At 49.3% G+C, this 16437-nt stretch overlaps 1 protein-coding gene across 1 annotated transcript; it reads left to right on the top strand.

The window, feature by feature from the left end:
• Positions 1 to 1276: 1276 nt before the first annotated feature.
• On the top strand, positions 1277 to 5178 carry NKX2-6 (NK2 homeobox 6). Its single transcript, XM_041765568.1, is given in 3 exon segments — positions 1277 to 1568; positions 4552 to 5135; positions 5137 to 5178. Coding segments are annotated over 3 exon segments (918 nt in total).
• The last annotated feature ends 11259 nt before the right edge of the window (positions 5179 to 16437 follow it).

Genomic DNA, 16437 nt, shown 5'->3' with positions numbered 1-16437 from the left:
ATACACATTATCTCAGTTCTCACAACCACCCTATGATGGGCCTATTCTTATCTCCATTTAAAAATTCAGCCTAAATTTGGAGAGGTAAATACTTTGCCCAAATCCCACAGTTGATGTGTTCCAGAGCAAGGGCTAGACATGTTGACTCCACCTCCACATTCACAGCCTCTGTACACACCGCGTCTCTTCAGTCGGAGCCAGCCGAGTCCGAGGAGCTTTTCTGACGATCTTAACGCTGGTCAAAACTTCCCATCCCTTGCGGGGACTCGACAGCGCCCGATGCACGCATGAAAACAATTAACTTTAGGGAGAATAAAGGGGAGGAAGAGAAGGACCTGGAAGACTAGACGGGCAAAGGGAGCCCCTGTCTGGCACCTTCACGAGAGCTGGCTCGTCACGTTTCCTCCTCCCCACCCACTCACCGAGCCTGCAAGGAAGCCAGGAGGCTCTCCCAGTCTAGCTTCCAGCCCTTTCTTCGCAGCCGGAGCCGAGCGGTTCCTCCTAGGAACTGACCGATCTGGGTTCCCCAAACCCAGATTCTGCTCTAAGCGAGAAGTCTCTCGTTTAGTCTAGGCATAGGCGGGTCAACACTAGCTCCTCCGCCGCCCAGCCCCCGTTCTTTGGACTGAGGTCCCCGCCGCGCCGCCCCCCTCCTCCACCCCCACTCACCACCCCCCTCCCCGCGCCCGCTAAGACTCCAGCACGCTCCTCCAATCCCACGGGTGCCCTGCTGTCTCCACCTCAGTTTTCCTCTTTGGTAGAGAGAAGAGTTGAGCTAAGGCCGGCGGGATGGATAGGCTCGGGTTGCAGAGCAAGGGTTCCACCCCCAAGCTCCCAAGGCCTCTAGGAGCGCCCCCTTGGGCGGGGGAGTGACCTCCAAGCTCCCGCTCGTACCGTATTCACCGAAACACGAGCTGCGCGCAGCACTCTCTCCAATCTTCCTTGCTTTTGAGAATCGTCAACACAAACCCAGCCTTTCCGGATGGTGGCTGGGGGTTGATGAGCAATTAGAAGGGTGCTGGAAGATAGCGCCCCGGGAGGAAGGTGCGGGTTAAGCACGTGGTTTCTGTCGGGACCAATGAGGGTCGGCGATCTCATCACTCGGCCTCGGCCACCCGGCCGGCAGGGATGGCCCAGAGGAAGGAGAAGAGCTGGGTACCGGGCTTCTGCCCCAGACCTGGGATCTGCGGTGCTTGCAGCGACAAGACGGGAAGCTCAGGGCGCCGCGATCCAGGGGGACGGGGGGCACCCCAGCCCGGCCTCCTCCGCCTTCGGGATGCTGCTGAACCCCGTCACCTCCACCCCCTTCTCGGTCAATGACATCCTGAGGCTGGAGCGCGAGCAGATTGGTTCCGAGTCCTTGCAACTCCGGGGGGCACGGAGGAGCCCTGAACGTTTTCAGTGTCAGCGACTCCTCCCAGAACCGCGAAAGGCAGCGGTTCCCGGCACCTGCAGTGGCGGCGGCGGCGGCGGCGACAGCGGCAGAAGGCGGGACGAGTCGGGGTCTCCTCCTGGGGCTCCCTGCGAGACAGTCTCGCAGATGGAGGCGGAACGCGTGGGAGAGCCACGTAAGTGGGCGCGCTCAGGTCTGGGCTCCTACATGGAGATCATGGCTGGGGGGGGCGGTCGTTACCAGGTGGCACGGGAATAACACGCATCTCCTGGTCTTTTCTCTCCAAGGGCCTAGTCTCATTTTTCTCTTATTTGACAACTCCAAAAAGCCAGATCTCTCAGCCCCCTCTATCATCTCCTCCAGACAGCCAGTGTGCTTCCCTAACAAAATAAGGTCCCGGATCTTAGAGGTTCATAACTTCCATAGCCTGTCCCCTGAATCCCATAAACGCATCACCCCACTCACAGCCACACATCCCAGAAACTCCAGCTTCTCTTCCTTCCAGCGAAACCCTCTACAGTATCTTAGCTGTGCTCCATCACCACCAGTCTTCCCTGCCACGTCCGAGTCTCCCTACTCTAAATCGTCTGCCAGAAGTGTAGCCATCAAAGCAGCCGAGCGCCCTGCAAGTGGAAACTCTGCCGACTCTGGGATCAATCGCAGCCCTTTCTTTGCACTTGCTGCCTGGCCTGGCCAGCCACGTCCATTCCTCCGCCCGGGTTCCTCCTCTGGACAATGAGGGGTGGCGACCAGATCAGGTAATGTCTGAGTCCCTAGGCCTGGACGGCTCCTGAGGGCGCTGGCGACAAATCCGCCGCGTCTGGGCGCAGGGTAAGGGCAGTTCCGGTTTCGCTGCTCCAAGGGGTCGGCTCCGGGCTCCGGGGAGTCTGAGCCCTGGTCTCGGAAAGCACAGGCTCGAGCACCGCCAGCGAGGCCCGGCACCTGCGTCCAGCGGCTGGAAGGGAAGGAGCGAGCAGTGAGCTGCGTTGCATTGTCTCCTGCAACCCAGAGAGCATCCTCAGGACAGTTTCGGACATTCAAAGGGATGAAAAAGCCACTCTTCCTCTCCACAAACTTCTGCGCCTCTGTCTGCAGCTTCCAGATGAGCGATGTGCAGTCTGTGACCCCCTGTGAGGCCTGGCAGGTCGGGCCTCCTCCACCAGGCTGTGCCAGGCCCATCGGTTCAAGGCATTAACGAATAAGTAAAGGGGCTAGTTAGTTCCCAGTTATTCCTCCACTGGTTATTGATCTACTCCAGAAGCAGGGAGAACATTAAACTTTTGCTGTATTCACAGAGAAGCCTGCGGGTTTTCTGCAGCGGCCTCTAAACACTAATTCCCTCAGAGCTGCTCAGCCAACTTGGCATTCGCTCTGGCTTTGCTGAGAAAGGGTCAGAGTCCTTGGCCCACAGCTAGCAGCCAAAAGCAGAAGCAGTGGGTCCCTCCTCCCTGGCGAACCCTGAATGGCATCTCTCAAGCGGCTGCCTGCCATGGACACCAAGAAGGGGCCAGCACCCAGCTCCAGGAATGAAGCCTGAGGCCGCTGCAACCATCGAACATCACTGGTGGACACTGCGCCCCTCATCTGTCCCCAGTCAAACCACCTTGATCTCAAGGATGCACCGAGAGAGGGGCTCCAGCAGGCGACCAGGAGAGCGCTGGGTGCTGGCATGCACCCGGGTATAGCCTGCCTGGTCAGCGAGCCTCAAACGGGGTCCTGCTTGTTCCAAAGAGTTGCTGAAGGTCACTGGTTACTTTTCAATTTGCTAAGAATAAAGCCCCAGCCCATATTTTCCCTCTTTGACAGATTTCCTCAGTTTCTTTGAGCACAGGTTTCTCTGAAGGAAGTTTGTATTTCCTCAAACTTCCAAATACCAAACAGTTCCATTATCTGCCTCCTGGAGACTGTGTCAAAGCAATTGGGGACTTGAAGTCGGGTTCCAACCTACACCTTCCTTAATTAGGCTGTTCTTCTCCACCTTGCTACCAGCTTGCAGCCATTCCACGTTCCTGGTTTCTCCTGGCATGCTTTCCCATGAAAACTCGGCATTTCCTCTCTACACACCCTTGGATTAAAACAGAATTTAGCTAAGACATAAGAGAGGGGGGAAGAAGAGAAGGAAAAGCTGTGTTTCTGGGGGCTTCAAGCACGGTCATCTCCGGGTGATTGGCTAGGTACGGAAGTGGGGGTGGGGAGAGAAAGTCAGAGCAAAACCAACGCTACCTGCTTACCGAAGAGACCCCAAAAGAGAAGGAGGCTGCTTTCTAAAAAGCCAAATATGAAAATAAATAAATAAAATAAAATAATTTTTAAAAAGGCTAATATGGATCTAAACTTTGTATATACCTCCAAGAGACTCTAGGTTTCTGAGCCAAGAATCAGGAGTCAGAAAAATATTTCGTTTGCCTTTATTTTGCTAATTGGAATTACAGAGCAACACATCCAAGAAAGAGGAGCCGGGTCCTTGATGCCGGTGGAGCACTTAATGACCAAAAAGACAAGGGTGTGCGCAAAGGTGGGGTGAAGGTGGGAGATACCCGGACACCCGCCCCTGCGCTTGGATCGGAACACCCCGTGATGCTCGGAGGACCTCCATGGATAGATAACCAGGCAGACAGGAACCCAGACAGGAATCCGCGGGCAAGCACGTCACCAAGTTTTCGCGCTCTCTCTCCCTCTCTATCTCTATCTCTCCCTCTTTCTCCGCCCCCTCCTTCCCGTCAAGGGCAGTCCAAAGTCAACCTCCATCTAACAGTCCCCCACATTCACACTTGGTCCTTAAGGCAAAAGCTCCCCCAAACTCGACCACACTTTAGAAGCGAATCGCCCCCACCCCCACCCCACCCATACACAGATATTCTAAGAAAATTAAATTGTCTTAAACTCTTGGCCAACCACTTTTTGAGAAAGGGCTGCACACCGGAGACCCCAGAGGGTCGCAGTGTACATATTGGCCTGCAGGTACCATCGCGACAGAGGCTGGCGGTAAAGGAGCCTTCAGATCGCCCTGGGACGGGGGTGAGGGGTCAACAAAGGGGACAGAAGGAGGCGCGAAGTGAAGGCTACCAGGGGAGAGGGGCGTCCCTTAAAAGCGATGTAGAACTTGCTCAGGTAACCCCGAGGCTGGGCGCTGACGCTGCTCCTTCCTGTGCTTTTAGAGCCGGGCCTCCGCGCAGCCCCTCCCCTCCGCGGCGGGACCCGGGGGCCAGAGCGCGGCGTTGGCGACGTTGGCACCGGCGCGCGCGGGGACGGCACGGAGCAGCCCAAGGCGCGGCAGCGGCGGAGGCCGCGCGTGCTCTTCTCGCAGGCGCAGGTGCTGGCGCTGGAGCGGCGCTTCAAGCAGCAGCGGTACCTGTCGGCGCCCGAGCGCGAGCACCTGGCCGGCGCGCTGCAGCTCACGCCCACGCAGGTCAAGATCTGGTTCCAGAACCGGCGCTACAAGTGCAAGAGACAGCGCCAGGACAAGTCCCTGGAGCTGGCGGGCCACCCCCTCGCGCCGCGCCGCGTGGCGGTGCCGGTGCTGGTGCGGGACGGCAAGCCCTGCCTGGGCCCCGGCGCGCCAGCTTTTCCCGGGCCCTACGGCGCCCCCGCGGCTCCCTACTCCTGTTACGGCGGCTACGCGGGCGCTCCTTTCGGCGCAGGCTACGGGGGTGGCTACGCCAGTGCGCCCTCGCGTCCCGCGCCGCCCGCAGCCCTGGCCGGCGCCGGGTTGGGTGGGGGTGGCCCCGGCGGCACCTCGCAGAGCCCCGGTGGCCGCCGCGCTGCAGGGTGTCAGGGCCTGGTGAGGCGCCCCGGCTCCGCGCTCCGGCCCAGCCTCTCCGCCCACCGGCTCCGGCGCTGGAAGGCACCGGGCGACCCGAGGGCACTTCTCCCTGAGCGATCCCCGGGACTGCGAACTGCCCCCCGCAGGTCATCGCGCTGAAGGCCCTGGGGACATTCTTCTCGCCAGGACGTGAAGCGCACCGGGCCTTCGCCGGCTGCCCACGAAGCAGCACCGGGAGGGAGGAAAGCCTAGGGGGTGCTGGCAGTTTTGGGGGTCGGAGCAGTCCTGAGGCAGGTGACTTGTCGGGGCTCAAAGCCAGGGTTTGCTGATAGGCTCTTCAAGTTCTGTGCAGCAGCCCGGGGACCTGGGCCAGGGGAGGGTGTGTGTGTGCGTGAATGGGGTGGGAGGGTGCTCTAGAGCACCTCAATCCTCCGTGAAAGGCCAGAGGTTGGGGAAGAATGTGAAAAGTTAGCCGCAGGAGGTGTGGGAACCCAAGTGATGAGCCGAGGAAGGGGGAGCATCCAGGGGGTCAGGGAGAGGAACCACTGGGTGAGCCAAGCCCACCTGGGAGTTCAAACTGCCCCCAAACCCGCCTCCCCCAACCCCAGGCCTCTCTTCGACCTTGTCCTCTGGGGACCAGGTTGCTCTCCTGCAAGGTATCCAGTACATTCTGGTTCTCCCCTTCAGGGTCACTGCGTTTTACCCCGTGTATACACCTCAGCACCTTGAGTACATACACTTCGTATATTTCTGTGTGTGTGCATGTGTGTAGGCCATTAGAATCTACCCACCTCTCACCTCCTCAACAACTGCGAATTAAAATTTAAAAAAATGAAGCCCAGAAGTTCTGACTCCTCGGGACCTACAGGCTTTCCTAGGGAGACAAAGTGGATGAAGCCCTCCAGATAAGTTGGTTACCTGATGTCTCCTCTCACACCCCCTCTCCCCCTGTAGTGCTTCTTTCAGAACATAACGCTTTTGTAAATTGTGCAGCAGGAAAGGAGACCCCCCATATGGGCATAAATCCAAACACCAAGGGTAGAAAGCCTGAACTTTAGGGAAATCATGACTCTCCACCCCAAATATGTTTGAAATTATGCAAATTGAAGTCTGAAAACAAGCTCATTTTATTAATGGGAACAAGGGATCAAATAAACTTATCTTTGGCAGGCACTAGTAGGGAAATCATGCTCTTTTTTTTTTCTTGGATAACATTTTTAGGCTATGAAAACTCTGGTTCTTCACCCCTCCAGCATTAACTTGCCAAAAGTTAAATTCTACTTAAATTTGAATATTTAGTGCAAATGTACTCAACCTGCATGTTCTCATTTTTTTTAATGTGTCCTGGTTGTTTTCTTTAACGTGGGAAACAAGACTTCTCGGTCCTTGTAAACTGTACCTGACTATTGATAGCTTACATCTCTTCAAGTTTGTGTTTCAGCTAAAAACAAGACTACTGTTCTTTTTTCTTACTACCATTTCCTTATATTTTCTCTCCTTTTTATTTTCATCCTTTTCTCTTTGATTTCTCTACTTTTGCTGTTAGTAAAAATACATTTAGAAACACCCCACAGTGTCATGCAGTTATAGCTAGTGCTGAGCTCCTGTGGTTAAAAAGGGCAGTATGTATACTGTAAATTTTGAACTATCAATAAATATTCCTTGGTCAATTAAGTTAAGCTAAAAAAAAAAAAAGAGGCTAAAATCTCCATCATGAGGAAATGGCCGTACAGTGTTATCATCCCTCTTTCACTTTGGGGAATATTCCTTAAAATAGGGAAATACCCATGGACACTGGCCTTATGTTCATGACAGTTGACATTAAGTTCATGCTTCTACTGAGTAACCATCCTTCATACTCTACTGAGTAACAAGTCTTTAGTTGTTAAGTGTGTTGTATTAAATTTTTCCAAGATCAGATTCTAAAGTATCACATGTTAAGTTTTAAAAATCCTTTGTTGTTATTTTTTGGGTAAGGTTCTTGCCCTAGAAATGTAGGTCATCATCACATGGATCTAGCAAAGTCCTTGGCACCGAGTAGAAAATGAGGAAATGTGAGTGCCTGGTTGGCTCAGTGGTTGAGTGTCGGGTTGGGTCCTGATCCCCAATCCTGGGATCAGGAGTCTCCAATCGGGCGCCCTGCAGGGAGCCTGCTTCTCCCTCTGCCTAAGTCTCTGTGTGTACTCTCATGAATAAATGCATGTGATCTTTAAAAAAAAAAGTTTCTTCACCCCTTTGCCTCTTCTAACATAGAAAAGTAACCCAAAAGGCAGTTAGTAGACATGTGATATTCTGAATAACCTTGCTTCCCAAGCTCCCTCCACCACCATGTAGAAAAGCACAGGAGGAAGAACCATGGCTTGGTTAAGGCTGTGAGTGAAGGGGAAGGGGGCTTGGTTCAATCCATCAGTAAGTCAGTCATTGCTGAACATGTCTGGAAGGGATACAAAAGGAAATAAGCTTTGGCTGCTGCCCTTCGGAAATTTATTATCTGGGGTGCCTGGGCGGTTCAGCGGTGGAACATCTGCCTTTGGCTCAGGGCCTGAACCCGTAGTCCTGGAATCGAGTCTTACATCGGGCTCCCCACAGGGAGCCTGCTTCTCCCTCTGGCGTCTCTGCCTCTCTTTGTGTCTCTCATGAATGAATAAAATCTTAAAAAAAAAAAAAAAGGAAATTTATTATCTGATTGGATACCAGAAACTAACACAGAAAGGTATTTAAAAATACAAGGTGGTATATGCGGCGTGTCAAGTAGAACAGACAATGCGCCCTCTCTAGAAAGAAAGGGAAGGGGTGGGGGAGGAGTTGGGGGTGCTTACAGGAGGTGATTAAGCCTGGTGATTAGTGTGGGAATGACACTGTTTACTGGGAGAGGTTCCAGGAAAGGTCGAAGACTTAGGAATGGAGAAAAGTTAAGTGGGCACATGACAAAGCCATGCTCACATTTTACAGTAGTGTGAGATACAATTCAAGGCTAGCTTCTGGGAATTTGTAACCCAGCGTTCAGTTGGCTGAAGGGACATGGGTGGCGGGAGGGAGTGTGACTCTCCAGAGGTTCCGTTGATGTGTGACATTTGTGAGATTTTTGTAGCATTCACATTTGCCCGTCTAAACAACAAAAAAATAATAAAACCAAAACCAACTCCTAAACTAATGAAACCTTGTCCGTTTGCAGTCCAGGTGGCTTTCTCTCTAGAGCCTGAAAGTTTGAGCGATGGCTTTCCAAAAGAAAAGTGGAGGGAAGAGAAACTCTCTTCTCCCATCTCCCCACTTTCTGGCCATCAAGATCACTTAAAAAAATGATCCTTCTCTCAGATCATCAACACCCCCCGCCCCCAGCCCCTCCAGCTGCCCATCTTCCGTCCTGTAATCTCCCCTTTGCACTGAAAGCTGCCCCTTTGTCTGTGCGTCTCACCGTTCCCAGCTTATCCAAGGTGGGGCCTTCACCGGGGAGGCGCTCTGCAAGCAATCAGCTCTTATCTGCAACGTTCTGGCCCGTCACTCCAGTCACCTCTTAATGTTCACAAGTTTCCCAAATGGGAAGTAATTGACCTCTAAACAAAACAAAAAAGCTCTCAGAGAGATAGCAGAGGTTCCTTTCCTGACTGTCCCAGGGCTAGGGGTCTCACCTAGGCCAGGTGGAGAAGTCAATAAAATTGCAGACTTCCTGGCTCCCTGTCCATGCTCCCCCCCCTCCCCCAGCCCCTGCAAGCCCTTCATCCCGATACCATCTGCAAATCAGACGGAGCCTGAGTGCAACTCTGCATTTCAGAGTTGCCAGAGATTTCTGGTATTTGGTTTTTGTAATTTTATCATTACAGTGATGTGACTTTGGAGGGACATATTTAAATCTTTTAAAATTCCATCTCAAAAGTGTTTACAATCCTCAGAGTTTATACCAGTTCTTTACCAGTCTACTAACTCACGTTTTTTTGTTGTTGTTTTGTTTTGTTTTGTTTCCTTTTCACAAAACGAGGAAATTCTCGGTTTAAAAAGCTGTGCCTTCCACCTTCCCCAAGAGAGGACTCTTCAGAGAGATGGAAGGCAGTAGAGGAGCGCTGAGTCAAATGTTGTTGGACCTCATTCTGGTCCCACTTCAACGGGTAACACATTCTGTGACCTAGAGCAAGCCTGTAATTTTTCTGGGCTTCTGTCTCCTTATTTATAAAATTGAGGTAGTGGATCTCTGAGGCTACTATTCTCATTTTGGGTGGTTTCCTGTTGGTTTCAGATACATTTAGATTTTTTTAATTGTAAGATAGACCATATCCAGAAGACTACATAAAATGCATATGTACAGTTTAAATAATAATTTTAAAGGGAACACAGATGCAACCTCTCAGGCAAGAAACAGGGAGTGGCAGTTCCCCAGCGGACCTTCTCGGCAGCCACTTCCAGAATGCAAACCCCTCTCCCCTCCTCGTTCCCCAACGGAGGTACTTGCTATTCCTACTTTTGTGATGAAAATTCAGAGGCTTCTCTTCGTGGATTTACCCAGGGGACTCATTCCTCAACACTGTGGTTTAATTTTACTTGACTTTCGGGTGCCTGCGTGGCTCAGTGGTTGAGCATCTGCCTTTGGCTCAGGTCTTGATCCTGGGGTCCTGGGATCCAGTCCCAAATAGGGCTCCCTATGTCTCTGCCTCTGTGTGTCTCTCATGAATAAATAAAATCTTATTATTATTATTTTTTTTGCCCTGGCTTTGAATGTCACATAAATAGAATCATATTACACATATTCTACTGTGACTTGCTTCTTTTTTTTTTAATTTTTATTTACTTATGATAGTCACACAGAGAGAGAGAGAGAGAAGCAGAGACACAAGCAGGCACCGGGAGCCCGACATGGGATTCGGTCCCGGGTCTCCAGGATCGTGCACTGGGCCAAAGGCAGGTGCTAAACTGCTGCGCCACCCAGGGATCCCGTGACTTGCTTCTTTTATTCAACTTAATGCCTGGGAGATTTATCCATGCTGTTCTGTGAAGCTTTCCTCCTCCTCCTCCTCCTCCTCCTCCTCCTCCTCCTCCTTCTTCTTTCTTCTTCTAGTTTTTAAATTTTATTTTACTATTATTATTTTTTGTATATTTTTATTGGAGTTCGATTTGCCAACATATAGCATAACACTCAGTGCTCATCCCATCATGTGCCCCCCCTCAGTGCCGGTCACCCAGTCACCTCATCCCCCCTCCCACCTCCCTTTCCACTACCCCTTGTTCGTTTCCCAGAGTTAAGAGTCTCTCATGTTCTGTTATTATTATTTTTTTATTATTTTTTAAAAAATAAACTCTACACCTAATGTTGGGCTCGAACTCATGACCCCCAGAGCAAGAGTCCCATACTCTACTGACTAAACCAGCCAAGCACCCCAAGTTTGTTCATTTTCATTGCTACATTGTATTCCACTGAACGATTGTACCTCAGTATATGTACGTACTGAAAAAGTAGATGGTTTCCAGCTGGGGACTGTAACAAAGAATGCTGCTGATGGCATTTTTCCCGCAGGTACAGCTGGATTCTCCAGCTGGAGTTTGTCCTGGCCACTATGAACTGATGTGCAGGGCATGGATCCATCCTTTGACAGACTGTTATGTGTGTTTCATAAGTACATCAGCCTTCCGCTGATATACCCCTTTAATTTTTATATCATTTCGTTGTGTACTCATCACCCCCATTGGCAGCAGAGTATATTCCTGTTTCTGATTCCACAGAAAGAGTCCAAGGGCCAGAAATTCAGACCAGACCCCGGGATTCCCTGCTCTCTGGCCCTGCGTGACTCCCACAGAATACTCTTCAGAGAGTTCAGGTCCTTACACAAATCAAGTGACTGTTGAGTGACACTGTTTTCTTTATTCCCTGAGGGGAAAATGCCTAAGAGGCATAAAAGCCCTTTGGAAAGCTTCATGAGGGACTAAATACAAGCAAGATGCCAGAGAGAGTGGGAAGCAGATGGAGAGAGATACAACTCTCAAGTCACTTGTGGGCAAACAGATATTTAAAGACTCTGTTGCATCCCCTCTGCCCATTTTTTAAAAAGTTTATTTATTTGTTTGTTTATTTATTTATTCATGATAGACACATGGAAAAAGGCAGAGGGAGAAGCTGCAGGGAGGGGAGCTTGAGGGACTCAAGCTGAGGGACTCGATCACAGGACCCAGGGAATCATGACCTGAGCCAAAGGCAGACACTCAACCGCTGAGCCACCTGGGTGGCCCTCCCTTTGCCCATTTTTCCCCTACACTTTGAACCCCCAGAAATGCTGTTTCACACATTCAGGTGGCCACCTCTGGGGAGTGAAAACAATTCAGCCCCAAACTATTTTTCCTTAGGTCCACCTCCCTCCCTGAGAGATGAGCTTCCTGGGAAGTCACTCTGCCTTCCTCCCGGTCTCTCTGTTTAGACTCCAGCAAGTCTCCCCACTCTCACCCCAAGAGAAGGATGTGGTCTTTAGGGACACAGTCCAGATTCCACTGTAAGGAAAGCAGATACACCCAGCAGCCTTGGCCGCAAATCACAGAGCACTTGCTACCTCAGTCCCTCTGGGGCCTCTCTTATAAACTGGTCTCAGTCAGATGTGTTTCCTTCCCATCCTACCTGATTCTTCCTGTCACCAGCCCAGCTTAACTGCTTGAAACTCTAGGGCCCAGGAAATTGGAATCTGAAGTTAAGACATCAGTGGGCCAAAGGTGAACCTTTCCTTTGATGACACTTGTCTCCAGTCCTACACTGGGCCCCCCCTGTGTCTCCCCTGGACGTTCCCCATGAGTTAGGTCTCTGGGTAGCTGCTCCTGGAGCCTTGTGGACTTCCCCATCAAGATGTATGTTCTCTCTGTGTCTTTTGTCCCTTTCCAACAAAGAGCCTCCTGTCTGTGACAGACCTCAGTGTGTTTCCAATGCACCCTGTGCCTGTCACGGAGGAGGGGCCCAACGCCATTGGTTGATTAAGCGAATGAGTGAATGGTTGCAGTCTGGCTTCCATGCATGACTCCACAAAGTCTGCATTAAAGACCCAATTTCTGAGCTGGCTCCTTGGTAATCAGAATCCTCTAGATGAAAATTCTCCAATGTGTGGATAGGGATCTGGTTCCTAGCAGGGGTCATCTTGGGCCATGATAACAGGGACTCTCAGAATTTCTGTCAGCCCTAGATTATGGCCATGGGGAAAAAAAGAATTCCTCTGTTTTATTCTACTAGCCATTTTCCTATAGGTCAGCTTAACTTTAACTGGCAAGTATTAAGGATAATTATATCGAACACTGGCGGGGAGGGGGCTTATCCCTGGGTGGCTCAGTGGTTTAGTTCCTACCTTCGGCCCAGGGAGTGATCCTGGAGTCCTGGGATCGGATCCCCCATCGGGCTCCCTGTGTGGAAACTGCTTCTCTCTCTCTCTCTCTCTCTCTCTGTCTCTCTCTCTCTCATGAACAAATTTAAAAAAAAAATAAAATCTTTAAGATTGAACACTGAGAGTATGGAATAGAAGGTCAGTATCATTTAAAGGAAATATTTATAAGATCAGAAACACACCAGGATGCGTAAGACAGAGTCCTTGCTTCAAAGAGGACATTAAACTCTGGGTAAGATAAGCACCTATAAAGCCAAATACTAAAGGAAAAACCTAGAATGGCTGTGTTATGCACATATAAATTATTCACTGAATTAATGGAACATTTACACTTATAATTCCTACCCAAAAGATGCTTATATGGGGAGACATAACAGAGACTTCTAGCTCTCATCCAATATCCAATTCCCCCTTTTTTCTTAAGTAATAGAATCCCAGAGCTTTAGTTAATCACACAGCCTTCCAGATAAAGATTATATTTCCCAGACTCCTTTGCAGCTAGGAGTGGCCAAGTGACTTAAATTCTGGCTAAAGGGCTGTAAGCAGAAGTGACGTGTGCCACTTCCAGGACACAGCCTTACATGGAAGGGACCTTCTCTCCACTTCCCTTCTCTTCTTGCCACTGGCTGAAATGCAGAAGGAATGGTGGGAACAATAGCATTTATCTTATATTATGACACAGCAACAGATGGAAGAAGCCTAGGTCCCCAGCATCTTATCAGCTTTGCTCTGCTTACACATCAGCTACTATAGAAAAGAAAAATAAGCGTTGGTCTTGTTTAAGCCAGTTATGTTGGCTTGTTATTTGGCCACTGTTATCTGTTGCAGCTAAATAGGTGTCTCATCTAACAGAGGACACAGGTAATTAGAAAGCTGGCTGACACACGTACAGAAGCTGCTTAGAGGAGAAATAAATCAAGCCAAAGTAATCTGGGAAAACTTGAGAGAAGAGAAGGAGATTGAGATAAGCCCCTTGAAAGGGTGAAAAAATTTGGATGGAGCGTGGGGCTGGGGGTGAAGGGGGCAGTGTGGGGGGAGGCTGGGGAATCTACATGGAGGAATGTAGAAAGGGATATACAACCCAGTGTGTGGGAACGAGGACTCTGTGAGGAGGCCTGGAAGGCAGCACTCTGATTGCCCACAGTCACGGCGTTCAACTGGCCTGCCCTCTCCCCGCCTGATGCCATCTACTCTGAAGCCTTAACTGCCGTCTCTGTGCAGGGAACTGCCAAATCTCACACTTACATATCCAGCTCTACTATTATCCAGGATTCCAGATCCAGATTGCCTGTGCCTTCCTGGCCACCTCTATCTGAATTTTTCCCAGACGTTTTAATCTAAAACCGAGCCCATCTCTTCACCATCCTCCGGCTCGACTCTGCCTTTTGCCTCTGCTGTTCATGCTGCTCCACCCTTGATCCAGGCTGACTCTCCATTGTCCTATTTCACCCTCTGCTCCTACCAACCCTATTCTAGGTTCCCACTGCTATTACCTAATACCTAAATTCAGATTATCTGTCTCTTGGTCATGCACAATTGCCTTCTAACTGGTTTCTCTGCCTCTACTCTCTTTTTTCCTGGCCATTTTTCATGGGGCTATAGAATTTTTTTTAAAAACCAACATATTGGGACGCAGGCGTGACTCAGTGGTTGAGCATCTGACTTTGGCTCAGGGCATAATCCTGGGGTCCTGGGATCGAATCTTGCAGCAGGCTCCCTGTAGGGAGGCTGCTTCTCCCTCTGCCTATGTCTCTGCCTCTCTCCATGTGTCTCTCATGAATAAATAAATAAATAAAATCTTTTTTTAAAAAACCCAACATATTGTGTGTTCCTTGATGAAGAATTCACTTTTGAAACACAGTCCACATTCTATAACCCAACACATGAGAGCCTGCAGAATTTAACTCTTACCTACATTTCCAGCCTCACTTCCTGCCGGTTCCTCTACACACCTTTTGTTGTACTCAGCCAACTATTTTGGCTTTCCTAAGCACACTAGGCGTGGCTCCCCTTTTGGTCTCTGAGGTCCAGCTCAGAAGCCACCTCCTGGAGGAAGTGAGGGTCTCTGGTCAGGATTTCCTGGGTTCTCACAGCTCATGGTTTATCTCATTTTAACCCTCAAATTGCACTTGGTTGTTTCTTTAATTGCTCCCCAATGAGAGCATAAGCCTTTTGAGTGAAGGAATAAATTTCATCCAATTTATTTCATTTTTATAAATTTTATTGAAGTATGTAACACATACAGAGAAAAGTGCATGGATGCCATATGTACACCTGAATGAAATTTTACAAACTGAAATTCCCATGTAATCAGCACCCAGATCATGAAACAGAACATTAACATCCCTTATCCCCTGCTCAGAGATCTCTTATTTCTTCTTGATCTCACTGATCCCAAAGGAAACTACTAGCTTGACTTCTAACCTCATAGATTAATATTGTCTGTTTTTGAGCTTTACCTAAATGGAATCATATGGTATATATTCTTTTGCCTGGTTTTCTTCACTCAACATTATGTTTGGGAGATGCAGTCATGTTGTTGTAGGTAGCGGCAGAGTGCTCCTTCCTATTGTTTAGTTTCCCATTGTCTGGATATACAATATGGATTTATTTATTCTGTGAGTGGACATTTGGGCTATTTTCCAATTTGTAACTACAGTTGACCCTTGAACAATGTGGGGTTTAGCGGCACTGGCTTCTCTGCATAGTTAAAAATTTGTGCTTAACTTTTTTTTTTAAGATTTACTTATTTATTTTAGAGAAGGAGAGATGAGGTAGTGGGGGAAGCGGAGGGCAGAGGGCGAGAATCCTAAGCAGGCTCCATGCCCAGTGCAGAGCCTGGCATGGAGCTCGATCCCACAACCTTGAGATCATGACCCAACCTAAAACCAAGAGTTAGACACCTAACCAACGGAGTCAAACACAGGTGCCCCGTGTGTAACTTTTGACTCCTCCTCAAACTTAACCACTGATCAGAAGCCTTCCCACTAACATAAACAGTCGATTAACATATTTTGTATATGTAGTATACGCTGTATTCTTACAATAAAATGAGCTGGAGAAAAGAAAATGTTATAAAGAAAATCATAAGACAGGGTGGGAGTATGGGTGAAATAGGTGAAGGGGATTAAAGGGACACTTACCATGATGAGCACTGAGTAATGTAGAGAACTGCTGAGTCACTATATTGTACACCTGAAACTAACATAATGCTACATTTTAACTACACTGGATTTAAAATAAAAATCTAAAAACAGAAAACCATAAGGCAGGAAATGCACATTTACAGTACTGTACTGTAAATCTATGTATTAGTGGATCTGCACAGTTCAAACCCATGTTGTTCGGGGGTCAACTGTACCATAGTTAGTGCTACTATGAAATTCTTGGACATGTCTTTTGGCAAATACATGGGCACATTTCTGTTGGGTATGTTCTAGATGTGGGAATTCCGGGCCATGAAGTGTGCATGTGGTCAGGTTTAGTAGAGTCTACTATTTATCCAAAGTAGTTGTACTAATTTACATTTCCGCTAGGAGTGTCTCAAAGTTCTGGCTCCTCCATACCTTCAACACCTCTTGTCAGTTTTCCTTTTACTCTACTTTTTTTTCTTTTCTTCTATTTTTTTTGTCTAGCATATGGCCATCCGGGCCAGTAAGGTGTGATCCATGAATATTTGTACAGTTGTGTGGAGCCATTGGAGAAGTGGAAGGCAATTGAAGGGGTGCCTAGTCAGTGGGCAGAGACACATACTGAATGCCCACACTAAGTGTCCACACCACATGCTTGGGAGGCCTTATATCATTATTTTTTTAAGAATTTGTTTATTTGAGGGATGCCTGGGTGGCTCAGTGGTTGGGCATCTGCTTTTGGCTCAGGGTGTAATCTTGGAGTCCCGGGATCGAGTCCTGCATGGGCTTCCTGTAGGGAGCCTACTTCTC

This window comes from Vulpes lagopus, chromosome 8 (genome assembly GCF_018345385.1).
Source record: "Vulpes lagopus strain Blue_001 chromosome 8, ASM1834538v1, whole genome shotgun sequence".
NCBI classification, from domain to species: Eukaryota; Metazoa; Chordata; class Mammalia; order Carnivora; family Canidae; genus Vulpes; species Vulpes lagopus.
The sequence above is the reverse complement of the archived record's forward strand: the minus strand, read 5'-3'. Positions and strand labels throughout refer to the sequence as shown.